This window comes from Nesoenas mayeri, assembly GCF_963082525.1.
Source record: "Nesoenas mayeri genome assembly, chromosome: 10".
NCBI classification, from domain to species: Eukaryota; Metazoa; Chordata; class Aves; order Columbiformes; family Columbidae; genus Nesoenas; species Nesoenas mayeri.
Genome location: NC_137560.1, coordinates 15,053,150 through 15,071,963, shown reverse-complemented (window position 1 = coordinate 15,071,963; position 18,814 = coordinate 15,053,150). Strand labels below are relative to the sequence as shown.

The 18,814-nt window shown below is 38.3% G+C and overlaps 1 protein-coding gene across 1 annotated transcript in view; it reads right to left on the bottom strand.

The window, feature by feature from the left end:
- The window catches only part of MDFIC2 (MyoD family inhibitor domain containing 2), a gene marked incomplete at its 5' end in the record, with an annotated part of 46,050 nt that extends 27,711 nt beyond the window's left edge, over positions 1-18,339 (bottom strand). The window contains one exon of the mRNA XM_080350771.1: positions 18,252-18,339. Within this exon, the coding sequence (XP_080206897.1) occupies positions 18,252-18,339 (88 nt within the window). The remainder of the gene's footprint in view (positions 1-18,251) is intronic.
- Positions 18,340-18,814: the final 475 nt, after the last annotated feature.

Genomic DNA, 18,814 nt, shown 5'->3' with positions numbered 1-18,814 from the left:
CCACTGGCATGGGGGAAGACAGTGTATTTTAAAGCTGAGGAATGGTGCCAAAAAGAATTACAGACGATGCATCTGGAAAGGACCTCCTAGTTCAGCTAGTCCCAGCCTTCATGACATGAAAATCTTTGTAGGCTAATCCCTTCGGTGTTTTCCCTCTCATTTCTTCTTGGATACCATCAAGTGACAGTGCCTGAAATGCTTCCTGAGGCAGAGCATTGACTAATTGTCCTTGTTTGGAAGATCTTGTATTTCCCTACCATGCAAGCTACATTCTTTTTCTTTTCCCAAATAAGCGTAACAGCAGGTGTCCTGCTGTGGAAGTGGAAAGAAATTTAATGGAGTAAGAAATTCTAAGTAGAGCAAAGCAGTCAGAATTGCAGGTTCTTCAGAACTTGACTTTTCTGGAATAATTTGTTTCCTCCTTGGTCTTGGTGATGCTGCTTATTTGTGCTTTTCTTCATAGTAAAGGGTCACATTTTGTTCTCTCATGCACATTGTTTAAAATCAAATTGGTCTTAAAGACACCAAGGCAATTTTCATTATAGTTAGGACCTAGATTTGCTAAGGTCTGATAGATATTTTATTTATAATAGACAGTGTCAGTGATGATAGAGCAAGGGATTAATTCTGCTTTGGCTTTAATGACAGTGTTAATAAAGTTCTCTGGCTCCCGGATAATATCTAACAAGCCCTATATGCAGTGTGAAATTTTATGGTTAAGACTCAGCTGGTGGTTACTGTCCAGTAAATGTTCAACATATTTTAGTTGTGCATTAGTAGAAAGTTAACCACAGTTACTGGTGATTTTTGCCACTACCAGAAATCAGTTAAACTAGATGCTCGGTGAGGACACAGTTGAAAGATCCTGTCCCTGCAAACCTAGGTCTAGGTAGACAGCTGAATCATGATGATTTTATAGATAAGCTGTTGTGTGGACACAGATATTTTTTTTTTTTTCCCCTCCTCTTTTTCTAGAGAACACAAAGGCAGTCTAGGAATACCCAGGTATGAAACTTCTTTCTTTTGAGTGGTGAATAGATACTAGAAAGCACTTTTTTCCAGTTTTAAACAGTCTTGATCATGACCTTTGTCCTCTGTATTTCTTAAAAATCCTTGCATCATTTTCGTCATTAAACAGGGAGAGGACTACATTGATTCACTTTCTAGGTGGCTTTCCAGCTGTGTATAGTGTATATTTTAATTCATTTAGGTGCATTTTGAATTGTTCATAGAAAAACACTCAGGTAATTTCACTGAAACTTCTGATGTTATCTCAAGAGAAGGTGAATTTGTGAGTGTTGCAATTATGCTTATCTTCAGTCTCTCCCAAAATGTTAAGGAAAGAAAACCACAAAATTGCACTAAAATGGCAAAACCCCCACCTATATAAAATGTCACTTTGTGAAGCTAAGCAGAACTCTAACTACCTTGGAATTCAGAGTAGTCTATGGAGTGTTGTGATTTTTGGGGAACAGGCTAGTCCAGCACAATTATCTTCTCTGACTGCAGCTCGTAGAACCATCCTCAATATTTTTCAATATTTTCAGGTGGATTTGTTCTTTGCTGCATTAGTGGATGCAGTCAAACTCCACAGTACATCACCAGAGGCCCTCATCTTTAAAGCCAGGTGCTGCTCCCTGAAAGTCAAAGGGGGTTTTGCCATTGACTTTGATGAAAATAGGAATGAGCCCTTTATTTGCGACTTAAAGCAAGTAGGTTAGAATTATGAAGAATGATTATTTAAAATAGCAATGATGTAATATCAGTGTCAATTCCATTATTTTAACAGATGTAAATTTGCTCTGCTCTTGAACTCTGGTGAATTTTAATGGCAATATTAAAGAGGTACTATTAAGACTACTTAAAAGAACTATTTGTAAAAAGTGTCTTCAGTTGGGGGGGAGAGTTTAAATTGCCTTTTTTTATTCAGTGTGCACAATTGTTTATTTGAATGGTTTTGTATATTACAAATTAATATGTATTAGAAGCTGAAAAGATCACATAATAATTCCAATAATCGTTGGATATGGGAGATCTTGTGCCATTTAGGCAAAGCAAATAGACTTGTTATCCAGCCATAATTTAGGTAGTTGTCACCATAGTGCAAATAATGATTTTATGAGGTACATTCTGGACAACTGGATTAAAAAAAAAAAAAAAAAAAGTAATTGAAAGCAGCTATCTAAACAGTTTTAGGGTAAATTTACATACATTCCAAGGCAAGCTCCATGTCAATGACTCTGGTGTAGTACCCAGCTGATGACAATTACTGTTGCTTTCCTGGTAGTCAAAGGGAATCAAGGACTTGGAAGTATTTGCAGGATGTGGCTTTAGCTTTACATACAATATGCATTACAGTGGGACACCTATGGGAGAAGGTCACTGTGGCCAGTCCTGGAAAGAGACTTCTTGAAACTTGTGTACAAGACTGTTAGCATCTGCTGTCTCAAAAGTGTATTTTCTGGACTGAAATTGTAGTCCAGAGCTCATAAAATTAAATGGAAGATTTTGAACAGGCTGGCATTACATAAACTAGGTTATCACAGGCCAAAATAGAAGTTGCTGCCACTTAGGGATTTTTGGAAGAGAATTGAAAGAGTAACAAAACAAATACTAGAAAATGAGACTGAGAAACAGAGAAAGCCAGGTTCTAACAGTTCAGTACCAGCATTTTTATTAAGAGCTCAGCCTTCCTGTTGTTAAAAATCAATAGCAGTCCTTTGTGATCTTTACCTCACCTACAGCTACTAATTTTGTGTGCTACAATTATTACTGTTTATTTCTTGGAAACATGCAGAGAATATCTTTATTAAGAGGTCCTGGACACTGGCAACTGCAGTAAAGGATCTCAGCTACCCGGAAAGCTGCATATTTAGAATATTCAGGTGTTACTTCCAACTCAGGATATTCTATGATTCTATGATCTAACAAATACCTAATTTAACATTGGGTATAAAAGTTTACTTTGCTGTTGTCTCAATCTATAGGATGCCTGAGTCCCTCAGAATAAGTGGTGGTATAGGGGAAGATGAAACACATCTGCAAAGTTGGGATCTAAATTGATCTGAAGTTTAAAAAGACTTTGGGCTGAACTTTCACCTGGTTTGCTGTAGAATATGTTCTTGTCTCGATGTCCAAATCAAAGAATTCATTTCACACTTCTAATTGCTTCTCCTCCACTCCTATTAATTACCTTCATGGAACAAATAGGCTGTTTTAGTGGTTAATAACTGAAAAGGAATTGAGACTCTCAAATGAAAAATAAGAGTTTGTGATTTTTTTTGTTGTTGTTGTTTTACCTGATTAGGAAAAATAAAGTGCCCAAGTAGAGCTGGACATCATGAATCTTTTGACCTAGCAATTGTCTTATACTAAAGTATCCATGAGTATAGTCTGAAAATGCTTTCTTGGAAATATTCAGTTTTCATCTGAGAATAAGTCTCTTTCCATTAGTTTTTATTTCTTCCTTTTGCTGCAGACAAACTGGAATATTACAAAGGGCAAATCCATGAAACTTTTTCCAACTCTCCCTCAGGGAGGGAAAGCAGGCTTTTTAATCTTAAAATGACAGTCTTTTAGTTGTGCAAAAAATGCCTTTCATTTCTGCATAAGCCATCACATTGAAAAATCTAGGCTGACCTATTGTGGCAGGAGAGAAGGCGAGGGTGTATTTGACTGTAGCATGCTTGTGTAAACTCACATACAGATAGATTTAGACATCACTGCATGTAAATACAATCCCCATGGGCAGAGAGAGCTTTTTTCTGTCAATGGAATCACACTATGACTAGCAGTTTTTTATTGTTATCTCAGGGTATAGCAGTGTTTTCTAGATTAAGCAACAAACCATAATGGCCAGCTGCTCAAAGTGCATCTCCTTGGCTACCAGATCACCCCAGTTCTGCCATGACTGACCCAGAGCAGGGATCTCAGTGCAGCCCATTTGTAGCGAAGTTGACAAAAGCAACTATAGCTCAAGGTAAACTTTTAAAGCAGAGCCAAATGCAGCCTAACAGGCAAGCTTGGAAGCGATCTGCCAGAATTCAAATCCTGTTCTGCCAATCTCGTTGTAACTTACTAGTGCAGTCTACACAGTGCTCTTGAGATTAATAAATATATAATCCTATATCCCACAGTCCTTTACCACAGTGTTTGAAACATTTCCCATTAACAAAACATAGTATGTGCAGGTTAAAAATATAAATGCAACTCATTGGTGGGGGGGGGGGGAATAGAAAATATGTATTATATTAAAGCCAAGTTTTAGGCTTTTGTGTGAATTCTGAGGAGAAAAATGTATTTCTCCAGGTGGTCTCTCAAGTGGAGGGAAGGATACAGTTTCTTGGCTACACTAGCAATTAGAAACAGGGCAACACTATACCCAAGATGTGGCTTCTAATCTAAGCCAAGGCACTCTTCATCTTTTCTATCAGAAGCAGATTCAGCAACATGCCTAAGCACAAACCTAATTTCAAGCATATGAGTAATTCTAGTGAGTTTACTCTTTAAATCTTGGTCAAAAGAATCATATCCAATGTTTGCTTTTTGTCAGCATTGCATAGGTTGTTTCAGGTTGCATTGCAACCTGTATAGTCCTCTGCTCTGATTTTCTTCAGCAATAATAAAGAACTTGTGTGTGACAAGGAGATGAAGGTGGGGCTAAAGTATGGGTGGATTGAACCCTTGGGAAAAATAATACAGGAAAACTGTATGTGATGAATACATGCGTTGCAGACCCATGACATGAAAAGCAAACAGGCCAAGTCACTTGAACCCTTGTGCAATTAAATCTTTTCTTAACATTTTATAGGAATGCTTGAGACTGAAATTAGTACTGCAAGATACTGTCAGAAGAGGAACACTAGCATTATTAATTTCAGTGACCATCTGATGTTCTTTAGGTCTTCATTGTTGACCCTCTGTTGAACCAACTTACACCTGGGCACAGAAATGCAGATGTTCAGTTTGTGTTCTGGGTCTGGCAGGGAGCTCAGTAGTTTGCTAGACACTCTGCCTGAAAGATGAGATTCAAGTTGACCAAAGCCCTTTATGCTTGTGAGGAAATAAATAGTTCTTACCTAGTCTTTCAGTTCTTGGATTGGAATAATGACACCAATAATTTGGTGGGTGTTTATTTAGGGAAGAAGCTCTGTTTCATATAGGTTTATAGAACTGTATACACCATATCTTGGATAAGTGTAAGAATGTAGAGGATCCTAACAGGTTTCCTACCATGCTTTAGGGTAGCTTAGACAAAAGCTGGTCTATCAGTTTCTACCTAGGATCTTTCTACTTCATTGGTAGTGTTTCTGGAAAGCTCTTTAATCTATGGAAAAAAATGGCCAAAGAAATTAGAAGCTTGGAATGGGAGGTCTGCTAGTTTTCTGCTCACATAAATTGCCTGCAAAACACAGGTGGCCCTTAAAGGGCCGTGTTGGGCTAACAATTCCCCTGGCAGCGCAGCACCACATGTTTCTGCTAGCCCATGCACTCCGTGCAGCTGCACAATGTATCACGTAACGGAGTCAACTGCAAGCACGCTCGCTTGCCATTCCAGTGGGGCCCCAAAAACTGTAAATAGCAATAGGCAAGAAAACTCCCCAAGACACAGTCCTGGCTGTGGGAGCATGAATGCTTGAACCAACTGCCCAAGGCTTCTACACAATGCATGAGACTTGACAGGTGGCCGTGCCTGGCTCAAGACACTTAGTTTGTCCCAGGCTCTTGTCACCATTGCATACCCTGGTCTTGAGTTCAGAGCCTGGCTGTCTGCCAGCATGGCTAAGAAGTTGCTGTGGCTAGCTTGGTGGCTGAAGAGGCACTGTGGCCTGCAGACTTGTGGCCAGGCTCCTTGTAGGGTGCTGAGGATAATTGGGCCTCCCAAATCCTCTTGCTGACACTGCACTGAAAAATATTTCCATGAGCAGAAGGGGCACACAGTGTGCATGCAGCTAAGCTTTTACTTGTTAGTCCAGTTAATGTCTGAACAGTCCAAATTCTTTAACTCAGAAAAACCTTTATTATATTGTCTGAACTGTTGTACAGTCCACAACTAACCTTCCCAGTAACTAGCCTCTTTATGTGGTGTTTTGCCCACTCTACCCATGGAGTCATCATAGCAACTGTTGTTGTCCCATCCCACATGACATCCTGAAGCTCCTGCTGTATTGCCACCTTGTCTATCTTACTCTGCCACCGGGTAGCCCAGGTAATGCCCAGCCAGAGATCTGAAACAGATGAGGACACTTTGGTAGAGCCAGGAGGGATATGCAGTTGGAGGCTTGTGACCTTAAGTAACTCATCTGTAAGGTCTATCAGGTTAAGCAGCAGGAGAGCATGAAGCAGCAATGGGGTTGTTTTCTTGTGTCTATCTCTTTGCCTCCATCCTTACTCAAACACTCCAGGAAGCTGCATGAGAAACGCTTCAATGTTGCCAATAACAGTTGTCTTGGGCAGCCAGTGGTAAACCCAAATCTTCATCCTGAACCGTTGCTGGTGACTGCACACTGGGCAGTGCCATTCAGGAGGTTCAAACACTAGAAATGGCAAATGGTAGTGACTCGGCTGTACAGCTTTGAAGAGGACTTTTCCTAGTATTGCTGGGCAGCAGCAAGGAGTCCTGCAAAGAGGAAATCCTATACATTCGATGTCTGCCCTGCATACAGTAGAGAGCAGTTCTCTCTCTGGATACTCCTGTTCACGTCCAAATGGGCAGAAGGTGGGTGGAGAGCTGCCAGAGCCTTAGCTCTGCTCCCTGAGTTTCTTGCAAGAGTAACTGTCCAGGTATGAGCCAGGAGATACATTAATTTTCACCTCTCTATTGCTATGGGAGCATACCTTCAGTTGTAAAGCAAGAAGAGTGGGAGCAGTTCTGTACTCACTGGGGCTTCTCGCAGGCAGGATGTGAGCCAAGGGAAGGTTGGGTTAGATGTTGGCCCCAAAGGCACTGAAGAGACACGTGCATCATTTGTTTTCCTAAAGCTGGTGAGAATATATCATTATAGTTCAATCATTCACTGCTCACTTATCAGATAAGTTTTTGTTTTATGAAGTATGTTCACAGACTAAAAAAAATAAAACCACCAACTTGGGAAAACTATGGCATTTTACATAAAAAACTGTTTTATTTTGTGTGAAATTTAACTGAAATGATCTTAATGACTTATGTAAAGTGAAATATTGGGTTTTCCTTTTTCTTTCTCTTTTAAGTCCTGGTCTCACACAGGCATATTAATGATTATTTGTCAAAATCACACTGTTTGCTTACAAGGTACGAAGGCTTTTTAGACACTATAATGACAGCTTTTGATTCACTTGATAATATTTAGAATAAGCCATAAAAGCCAATCTCTGAACGAACAGACCGCTTTTATTGGCTTTTAGTGCTATTACTGCTATCATAAGTGGTAAATTGGCCTAATGCAAGTAATACTGCTGTGTCATACTGTAAAAAGAAAAAAAAACCACACCACTGTTTAGTTTTATTTTATTTTTTATGAAAAAAAAATTAAGATGTGGAGACTGTACTACCCTTCTACAACTGTTGGTGATTCCCTCCAAGTGAGACCTGGGGAAGCTTTTCCTGCTTTTTGGACTTTCTTTGCTTAGTGATTGACACCTCTGATGGGACAGGGCTGATCATAAAGTTAGAGACCAAGTATGTGAGTCAAGTAAATATCTACCCAAAGCTCACAGGCTATTTGTTTATTTAAATCATACATAAACTAGAAAAAAAAAAAAATTATTGCTTAGCTGGAAGCTGAAATGGACACATCTTAAATGCTTTATGCTATATTTTTTGCATGTTGTTTTATAATAAAAATTGTATTTTATAAAATATTAAACCTTTAAAATATCTGAAGAAGACAATACATATGGTCACAACTTTGTCTAACCAGAGTGAGTACTAGGTGCAATAATCACTTTTTCCTGTGGTTCTTTTGCCTGTCTTCTTCTGCCTCTCATCATCTCTTCTATTATTTTGCCCACTCCTGGATTTCAGAGTTTTAAAATTCCAGTTACATACCACTTCTTTTTTTCTTTTAACCAGGAGAAAATTTAAAAAATCACAGCATTTTGTTCGATTTTGTAATATTTTTGTGTGAGGGAAATTGTTAAGAAGAAACAAAGTGAAAAGGCTTATATTTATTTTTCAGTTTCCATTCTTTTATCTTCCCCTTTGCTCACATACTGTCAAAGTGGACTCTCTTCAGTCAGGAATATTGACTGATTTATCAGTCGTGATGTAAATTTAGAACCAGCAGTCAACATGCATTATATGTTTATATTACCTTCTTAAAGCCACCGAATTTCAACTTGATCTGAGTCAAATTCAGAATTATGTATGTAATAGTGCAGATTGTTCAACATATTAAGCTTCTGTTAATCAACAAGAGAGAAGTTGTAATTTAGTTTAGTATTGACTGCTTTGATGTTCAATGAGTGTGCGGAGCAAGGGCAGTTCACATGATGGAAAGCTGAAAGAACATCACCAGATAGAAATATGTTACACAAAGCAGTCCTACAAAATCGTAATTACCTAAGGATGCACTTTAAGACTTTTTCAAAGACTCTGCTCAACTTATATCTAAGGTCTATGTAGTAAGACTGAGTGTCATGCAGAGAGCCATCATGAAGTATGGGTTAAGAGTGTGAAGTTAACCTTGAAGACCCTTTTTCTGACTGTCAACACAAAGGAGTTAGAAATTCTAGGAAGCCTAGAGATAGGAAATACCAGTCTGAATTTAGCTTTAGTGGTACATAAAAAGAACATGAGGTTGGAGCTGATTTATATGAGAAGCAACAGTGAGACAACAAAGAATGATAAATTATTCTTGTTTTGGGGAGGAAATGTGTACTGCATTTTAAATTTAGCTAAAACTTGAATGTTCTGAAGCCCAAAATAACTTCATTATGGTTTACTATGTGGCCATTAAAAAATTAGTCTAATGACAGAGAAAAGTCTATCTGAGTAATAATCACTAATTTTACTGAACGCATGCTTGAAATAATTATTTACTTTCAGTATGCTGTGGGAACAGAAAGAATCATATTCCAACTGTAATTTTGATGTCCAAGTATTTGTGGCTACATGATAGCATTTTGGCACATATGTTAGTTGCCATGGGTGTGTAACAAAACAGAAAATTTGGTGTCAGAAGGGTTTAACTCCTTTAAGACAACTGTCTACAAAGACTACACAGCAGAAAACTCTTATCTGTTAATATGGTGTCTGATGAGTTTGCTTCAGTAGGAAGATACTGATTTGACCTGTATTTTACTCTGAACAACTCAAGTGATCTTATTTACCTAGAATCTACACCTCTGCTTTTATTTTACAGGTGCAGTACTGCAGCCAAATAGGGCTCTTATTTGCATCTTTGCTACAATAGCATTTTCTTAACTGCATATAGGCATATTTCAGCAAGAACGTAATTTGTCAGTAATCATTTCTCAGACGTCTCAACTCTATCATGGCAACGTTTGTTTTCCTGTAGAGCACAACAGTGCATCTACTTCTTTATCTCTGAGGTATTCAGGCAGAAGTTTTTCTTCCTGCACATATTTCCGTACTGTGTATATTCATTTATGTGTGAGTGAAGAAAACATTATCATGTTTAACTGCTGCAATCATAAGCACATTAAGTAGACAGATAATAAACAATCTATCTGAATTTATGATTAAGTTAATTGTGTCTGTGTTTTTCTAAAGTGTTTATTCAGATTAAAGACTGAAATTAGAATGAGACTATGTAATCAGGAGACCCTGGGAGACGGTTTGACACCTATAAAATATAAATTAATTTAGTTTAGGGGGATAGCAAAGATCTCTGTAGCACTTAAATATTGATTAGGTGGTAAAGAGGCCTTCTGCAATTCTCTGTTGCAGTGAGAGCCTTTGAGAAACTTGGCTGACACTTAGGGCTTCAGCACCTGATTTTTGCATATGCCTTTCCACTGAGATTCAACATTCTATACAGCACATGCAGAAGATCAGGTAACTGGGAGCAATAAGCTGATGGGAGAGGTGAGGAAATGAGGAATTAAAGTAGGAATGGGGAGAAGGAAGGAATGGGGAGAAGGGCCTCCTTGATGTACTTATGGCTGCTTCACTTGCATTGGACACCTCTGTCAGCCACTGCTCCTGAGGCAGAGCCAGAGAAGATGCTCTGGTCCCTTCCTGCCTACAGGAGTGAGATCCCTGCTGGTGAGAGCAGCTGGTGGATTGGATATAACCCAGGCTCAAATCCCTCTGCCTGTGCTCAGCAGTGTGTTGAGAAGACCTCCCAAAGTTTTTCCGTTCCACTTAAATATGAGAAGAAACTTCTTCAGGGTGAGGGTAACAGACTGCCTAGAGAGTTTGTGTAGTCTCCTTTTCTGGAGACACTCAAAACCTGCCTGGATGCCTTCCTGTGTAACCTCATCTAGGTGTTGCTGCTCCAGCAGGGGGATTGAACTAGATGATCTTTTGAGGTCCCTTCCAGTCCTTAACATTCTGTGATTCTGTGATGTGATACCTGGGGACCAGAGTTTTCTTCTAGAAGGTGTGAATTTAAGTCCTCTCATGCAATCATATGTTCTCAGCCCGGATTTGAAGTCCCAGAAATACTCACTAATCACTAAGCTGTTCTGGTAAGGGTTTTATGTCCAGTATTTTATTATTGGACATTTAGAGCAGTCACTCTTAATGTGTAAGTATCTTTCTATTTGGATTTAGTTCTAAATACTTATTTAAAAAATAGATGGAAAAATAATTCCTTTGAACCTCAGCAAACAATGAATATTTAAATTAATTCCACTTTTCTGTAATATGTTTCATAAGCAGCAGATAACCAGCATGCCCAGGATTTAGCACATCTACTGTATTTTGTTTTGAGTACTTAGAAGCAGTTGTACTTTGGAGAATGATCATAAATCTTCAATGAGAAGAAGAGACACCTGTTGTTTTTTTTTGTTTTGTTTTTCTTTTCATAATTTAATTCTCTTTAAATATTTCATTGAACCCCTTCAATGCTAAGGATTTTGCTACACTTCTACGTGACTGCCAGTCTGGCAGCTCTACATATCAGTGTATAATCTTGCAGGCCTATAAAACACTTTTTGAAAACTGGCACTGTGCTGCTTACATTCATGATTATCCTGACTTCAAGCTCAGGGTAGAAGTAAATCAGGCCTGAATAGTGGTTGTTTTGATGGGATTTCTATCAAGGCATTAAGTTCTACAAATGAACCAAATGTTCATTAATAGGTTTGAAATGTCTGTTTTTCATAGCTTTTAAACATATAATACCCAATTACATTCGAAGTTCTTACTGTCTCCTTCCGGTAGAAACTGATAATAGTCGAGGACATTCGCCTTACTACTCCAGATTAGAATGAATATAAATAATTAATTTTTTTTATCTTTCAGAGTAAGGCTGACTAAAGAAACAAACATTTTCCACCTTGAAGAGAAGAAAACCACTATGTCAAAGTGATACATGTATTGGAATCTAAGGCAAACAATATCCCTAATAGCGTGCTGTTATACAATCAAATACTAAAAATTATGAAGCTTCTGAAATCCTTATCACTTTTATTAGTACTGTGCTTTCTTTATCATCCAGGTTACTGAATTCTGTTTAGTACAGGCATCTTTCTGTATTGTATTGCCTTAGATCTAGGAGACCAATTTGGCATTTGACCCTTCCCTCCATGAATTGAAATGGTAAAAATGAGACATTGCTTCATTCCTTCTCCCTCTTTGATGCACTAAGATGATTACAGGTATCTGTCCTAGACATACTGGGACAAATGGAATCTTCTGCAAGCCAGTGTAGCTCTGTTGCTTTAATGGAATTACTCATCACTTTGACACTGACACTTAGGTTAAGATTTTCTGTTCACCACAGTTTGCCATCTCAAGTAGAAAGCACTATAGAGGCCCCTGAATATGTGGATTCTGCTCTAACATGTATGTTGCTGAGTAAATCAACAACTAATGCATGTCTATATTGTTGTTGCGTGTTTTGCTCTACTGATACAACTGAGGGCAAAATTCTGAATATTTTGCCTAAGTACAGTGAAGAATAGAATTGGTCTGGAGAACTTCCAGAGGTGAATGAAATAACATCTCCAGATCTTCTCCAGCATTGGCAGTTGAATGAAACAGGCTTTTCTCTCCATTAGTGCAACAAATGTGCTGAAGGTAATCAAAGCTAAATAAACCTTCACTTACATTTTTACAGTCAATATGTAGCATAGGAGTGTGACTTTAAACTTAACCCTATCACCCAGAGGGCTACCACGATCCTTACTATACATTCATTCTACTTTCATGGCAGTATTCAAAGTCTTACATCTCTAAGGACCCTCCAGTTCAAAGATCAAGGACCACTCAGTTTATAAACCATAATTAGGAGTAGTGAGCTGGGACCATTGCAGATTTCATATACTCCCTTTCCATTGGAAGAGAGTCTTTAAATCTGCTGGTTTACAACTTAAACGAAGGGTTGTCTTGATTAATTCATTTGGTCGTAGTCCTGAAGCTGACAAGGCATCTTCCAGGAATTTGAGCCCCCTGGGATCCTTGTCATCAGTTTTTAAATGTGCTTTTTTTGTATGTGTGGTATTCTTATCTGGAAACAGTCTGCTTGGATTACAGCACTCATCTTATAAGCATTTGGCATTTTCTGTTACATGAAACTGAGAGATATTTCTTTGCTATCAGTCTTCTGTAAAGCTTTTCAATCCAATGACTTAATTCAGACTGGAAGAAGAGAGTGAAAAAAGCTTCTGGCCTCAAGTCAGCAAAATTCAGGAAACAAGTGTCCAAGCATGTATGTAAAATTGCATTCACTTCTGAGTTTTTAGAAATAATTTCTAAAAATGTCATTTAGCTCCCTAAATGCAGGGATGTGTGTCAGATCAGAACACTCTGCTGAGAATAATCTCCCTGAAACCCAAGCACAAGCCCTGCAAATCAGGTAAAAAGCTGGAAGGTTGTAAAAGAATAGGGAAATTCCCTGGGTGTCTCCAGGACAACTCTCACTTCTGCAAAACCAGGCTCATGGTGTAATGTCCACCCCCCTTTATTTCCTGTAAATGACTCTTAGAGCCCCTGGGTAACCAGCAAGAGGGGCATGCTGGGGAAAAGGCATTTCTGAGTGCTGCAGAATAGGACTGTTTTGCTAATACCCCCAGGAATATAACCCTAAGTCCGGGCTGTGGAATGTTTTGGTCTGGTGCAGGTTAGGAATAGTTTGCTCTAGATTTCTGGGATGTACCACTAAGAAATGTCGCACATTCTCACCCAATGGGATTACTTCTGGAATAAAGTATTATTTGAATAATGTGAATAATGTCACTACAGCCAGGTCTATGATATGAGAAAATCTCCCTTTTCATATGAACTGTGGTCCTTGGAGGGGTGAAATATAATCCTGAACAGAGGCTCTATTTACCACTTAAGCCCTGTTTTATGGTTTAAGTGTTGACCTTGTACTGACCCTCAGTACAGGGCTGAATTTCACCCTCCAGCAAAAATCTGCTGGCTAGAAGAGCTGATTAAAGAAATTGGGGCTAGACTTTTTACTATTTTCAAGACAATGAAAACAGGCTTATTTTAGACAAAAATGTTTCTGATTTATGAGAATTTTAGTGCAGAAAGGGGCTATTTTGGAGAAAGTCTTGAGATTAGCATTTCAGTTATATTTTTGGCAGGAAAGTAAGGAAGCCATTTCATTAACTTTTCACTGGAAGTTATATACGGAGGGCATTTGTGTACACAGCTGGGCAGCATAAAACAAGAGGGCTTTGTGTGAAAATATCCCAAAAATAAATGAAATTTCTGTGCAACTTGGATCTGTGTTCCTGGGTTGCTATGGCCGGTTTTGGATGAAACCGTCGGAGGGCAGTATTAAGCCCTCACACCTTGTCCCTCGCATTTGTGATGGATGGAGAAAGAGTGATCAGACCACTGCTGGCCCCTGTGCAAAATCAGTGCCACCTTTCACAGCTTTGTGTCAGTCAGATAAGCTCCTGCCTGCTCCCACATATCCATATGGCTGTAATCATCAAGTGATACCAGAAGATTAAATGTTTGTAAGGAACTCCGAAAGCCACATGCTGAGGCTGGTGTGAATTTAGCTCTGCTTTGACCTCCCTTCCCACCAGATGGCTGCTAATCTGGCATTAAATCACCACCATGGTGAAAAGAGGCCTGGTCCATGTGGAAGAGGCAGCTCTGTGGTTGTGGCTGAGCTGTGCAAGGTGGGAGCATCCCTGAGTCAGCCCCTGGGAGTGTTACTCATCCTTGGGCACTGCATTTCTAAAGACAAGTCTTGTGTATCTCCCAGATTCCATAGGACCCTCTAATAACTGTGCTTAATTGAGGGCCCACACAGATGTTTCTTGCTTGCAGTGTGATGGTCTATTTGTTGCACATCTTGTGGGGGCATGAAACAGGCGGGAACACAGGCTCATGCAGAGGACGTTTCTTTAATATTACCTTCAAGTACCTTTAATATTACCTTAACTTTAATATTACTTTCAAATTATATTGGTAGTTCTTGTACATGTATATTTGTATTTTATACACTTCATATTTTATATCATTTTGTGCATGTCTGGGCAAAATGTGTATAAGTGGAGATAACGCAGGTTCAGAGGCATCCTGCCTTAGTTTTTCAGGGCAGAAATGCAGAAAACTTTGCAAATGCTTCTTTGCAAATGAGCCCATGTTTTGCTCTGCCCTGATGGTTTGTAGATGTTGGCATGGGGAGCTCTCTACTTCCACCTAGAACTGCTTCCCCTCTCTGATGAGCTCTTCCCCATGGGAACAAACAAGCAGAGATAACTGCCTGCACTCCTACACAAAATAGGAATCATTCGCTGGCTTTATTTCTGTGTCCCAGGCTTTCCTTGAGTCAGTTCACACCAGTGCTAAGGTCAGACAAGCCTAAAAAAGGCCAAGAACTGCCTTTTCTCACTGCTCATTTATGCCAATTCTGGGTGATTTGCATGTGATGGTCTGATGCATACCCTCCAAACACAGGCTTTCTCATCTGTTGTGTGATCTTTAGAAATAATAATCCTGAGGAACATGCCATACTATCAGAAAAGATTGCTGGTGTGAATTCTTCACTCGGAGACATCTTGGGATAGGACTGTTAACATTTCACCATCCTCATTTGCACAATCAAGACAGGGAGTCTCTCATGTTTTCCACATCCAGACTCAAGTGTTAAGGAGGTGCAGAGATGTCTTAGGACTTTCTTAAAGTCTAGCAAACCTACAGCATGCATTGACCAGTCTGCTTCCTTGTTTACATTTTTATTACATTATAATTCTGGAGTCTGCTAGGTGCTGTGAAGGACCTCAGGCCCTCCATTAGAAAAATGTTTGTTTGGATAAGAAAGAAATAAAAAGAGAGGGAAAATGTGCCAATGTCCACTTAAAAAATACAATCTAGGGCCATGATTATGTAGGTGTTTCTCTCCGTGACTGTGCTGCCTTGTGCAGCATTATTTTTTCCATGTCATCTTCAACTCTCCTCAGTCTTCTGGTGCACTCATGACAGGGATGCAGGAGCACAGAAGTGGGTGCAAGTTGCTTACTGAGAGGTAGAGGTGTAAGTAGGACCACTTATGTTCTTCCTGCTGATAAGATACAATCCTATATGCACAGCCTAATGTTTCTCTAAAATACAATTCATTAGGCTTATTTGGTTTCTGTTTTGCTTTGTGGAAGAAGTTTTCCCTTGGAATGAGGGTTTGATTTCTGCTTTTAGAGGCTTAAAGACACAAGCAAAGTTTCTTCTTCCAAAAAAAGCACAAGATAAATAACCAGCAGTCAGATTAAAATCCCCCTCCCTCCTTTCATGATTAAACAGCCTATTATGTTGAAAGCCAACAAAAAACCAATAGGTACCTTATTGTGGTGTTGACCCACTGCACTACCACCAGTCCATGAGTTATTACTTTGCAAAGCACTGGGAAAAAAATGAAGTCTAGGAAAGACACTAAAGCCGCAGCCTAGTCTATATTTTTTGTTTATTTCTGATTTTATGTGGTTCATGATTGTTTCTTTTAGAAGGAACAAATAATCAATACAAAACCATGAATAAAAATAACTTTTCTTTAAAACTGGATGCTAAAAGAACATATAGTCTTCTTACTGTGCTTGATGGAAACAGTATAATTCTGTTCTCCACAATTCATTGTTTATTGGAATGCCTGAAATCTATACGTGAGATATTTTTAAAACATTTAAACATAGAAGTTAATCTTCTGCTCCAGACAATTTGCTTCACCATATTCTAAAAACCCACAGAAGTGCTCAAAGCAAAGAAAAAATATCAAAAATTTTAAACTTCAATATAAAATAAAATAACATGCATAGTTTTATCTCAAAGAAAATTTCCTTTCATTTTAAGACATATTTCACCTCTTTATTGACTCAGCTGCTGTACAAGGCCTTCAAGGCCCAATTCTACCCTATGGCACTTTAGAGAGAAGAGATGCCAATAGACAGCATTTAGCTCTTTTTGAAAGAGATTAGCTTCTCCAAGTACAAAACAATCAAAATGTTAATAATGACCTAGAAACTCTGAGGGAGGTGTAGAAATAAAACATTGTGAATGAGCATCACTGAAGTGAAATGAACTCGGACACGTACAGGTGTGAGAGATGTGTCACCTGGCTTCTGGAACAGCTCTGGACCAGAGGATAAACAACTGTATGGGACTCTGAGGGCCCATGACATTGGTCTTATCCTGTTCAGAGACATGGACCAGTTAAAGTCTGCTGTACCTTTATAACCCTTTCATAAAGCTGCAAATCTCTTGTTCTTTATTCTGATGGAATACATGTTCACTTCAGTTACATGTCTGATGTCTACAAGCTAAAGTGCAATGTTCCTTTGTAGGATCAGACCCAGATCTCACTCAGCTCTATTGCTGTGATGCTCAAACTGCAAATTTTCTGCTTGCAGAGATTTGACTGAAGTTAGCTGACACCTTGCAAGCAGAGGACTTTGGGTGTCCAGCCAAACACAGCCTGCATGCTGGCCAGCCAGCTCTGCTCCAGCCTGTGATTTCCATTCTGCAAAGTGCTGCATAAACAATGAGGCCTGCAAGGCAGATGCATTAATTTAGGCCTGCTTTATGGCAGCCCCTATTGCAGCTAAACGCTCTAACCTACAATTAACTACATGAGCTTAAAATAGTGACGCAAATTTACAGATGATGCAATAGTGGCTATAAATGAGCCTTTTCTTCAGTATCTCTCTAGTTAATGTTTTCAAAGTATGAGGTCACTTGTTGAGTCTTCCCAAAACACTTTTGTTAGGATAAGAATGTAACTAATGTAACTGTTCTCACTAAAAAAATAATTTGCACCTAACCACAGATATTTAATTTGTATCATGTGCATCTTCGAAGTCTCTGCTTTCATACTCGTTCTTCTTGTGTATATGGAATACAGTAAAGTAACTCTGCTATGATCAACAAACATATGTAAAGACAATAAGATATGTTCTAACTTGGCAAGTCTTTTTTTCCAGCAAGAAATATATCCTAAGAACCTCCTTTCTTTATACATATAGGCATATGCAATAAGAAAACCTTTACAATTGTATGTCTGTCTTCTAAATAATTTAACTAACATAATGTAGTATTTCAAATACCAGTATTTTACACAAATTACTTACTTAATAGCTGTCATTTTTCAGCCTTTAAAATTGGAAAGGTCTCCTATACTTGTTTAAAACTTCTTTGCATCTGAGAGTCTATATTTCATAAACCGCTAACAATGGATGATATTTTTTTCTAAGATAACACACTGCCAAATTCAAAGATTCAGGGTTGATCTTTACTCAAGTTTGAGAAAACCAAACAAATCTTAATCCAACACAGTAATATCTTAAGTTCATACAAACATTTCATCAGAATCAAGATGACGGTCCATACTTCTTAAAGGCTTTTAGTTCAGATCAAATAAAACATCCCCAGGAATGCAAGGAAATTAGAAAAAAATTAGCTTTCAGGTTACTTTAAAACTTGGTAATCTAGGCCTTTCTGTATCATAAGCGAATGTACATGATGTTTCGTAGAAGTTAAGTTATGGAATTTGCATGGTAGAAATTCTCAGCCATATTTAAGTCTGCAAAGTATTCTTACGCCTTTTTTCTTCAAAAAAGATTTTTTTTTTCTAATAAACAAGAAATATCCCTGAACGCAAACCAGTAATTATTAACTCAGCAATGTAACTTACCTTTCTTCAGCCAAGAAATATTTTGCTTGCCATGTTCAAAACTTTCTGCTGGTTTGCTATTTACCTTGTCTGTCTCTGCTTCTGACATCTGCAGAGGGGAAGAAAAGAATTTTGGGATGTCAAGTTCTTTTAAAGAAAGTCTCCGACAAAAAAAAAATATGTTCTCTGTTTTTGTTCCTGCTATAATAAATTGTGATTACTTACATTACAGACACTTTTTTTTTTAGATTGATGCTATGTAATACCTCAGTCATTAAATTTATGTTCTGTTCCTAAATGCTTTATCAATATTACATAGTTGTTGTTTGTAGATGGACTCCTTTGTAATGTAACTATAAATTACATTAAGAAATGAATGAGTGATATGCACATAGCATCCTGGTAATAGAGGTACATATAACACAGAATATATACAGTCTGGCTAAAAAAGAGGCATCCATTCTGTCTGTTTATTGTGGTTCAAAGTTGCTGTAAAGCCTGCTGTCAGACAGAGGTATAATTATGTAAATAATGATAAATATTTATAAAGGCAACTTGAACAAAGTGTATATAAAAAAAAAATC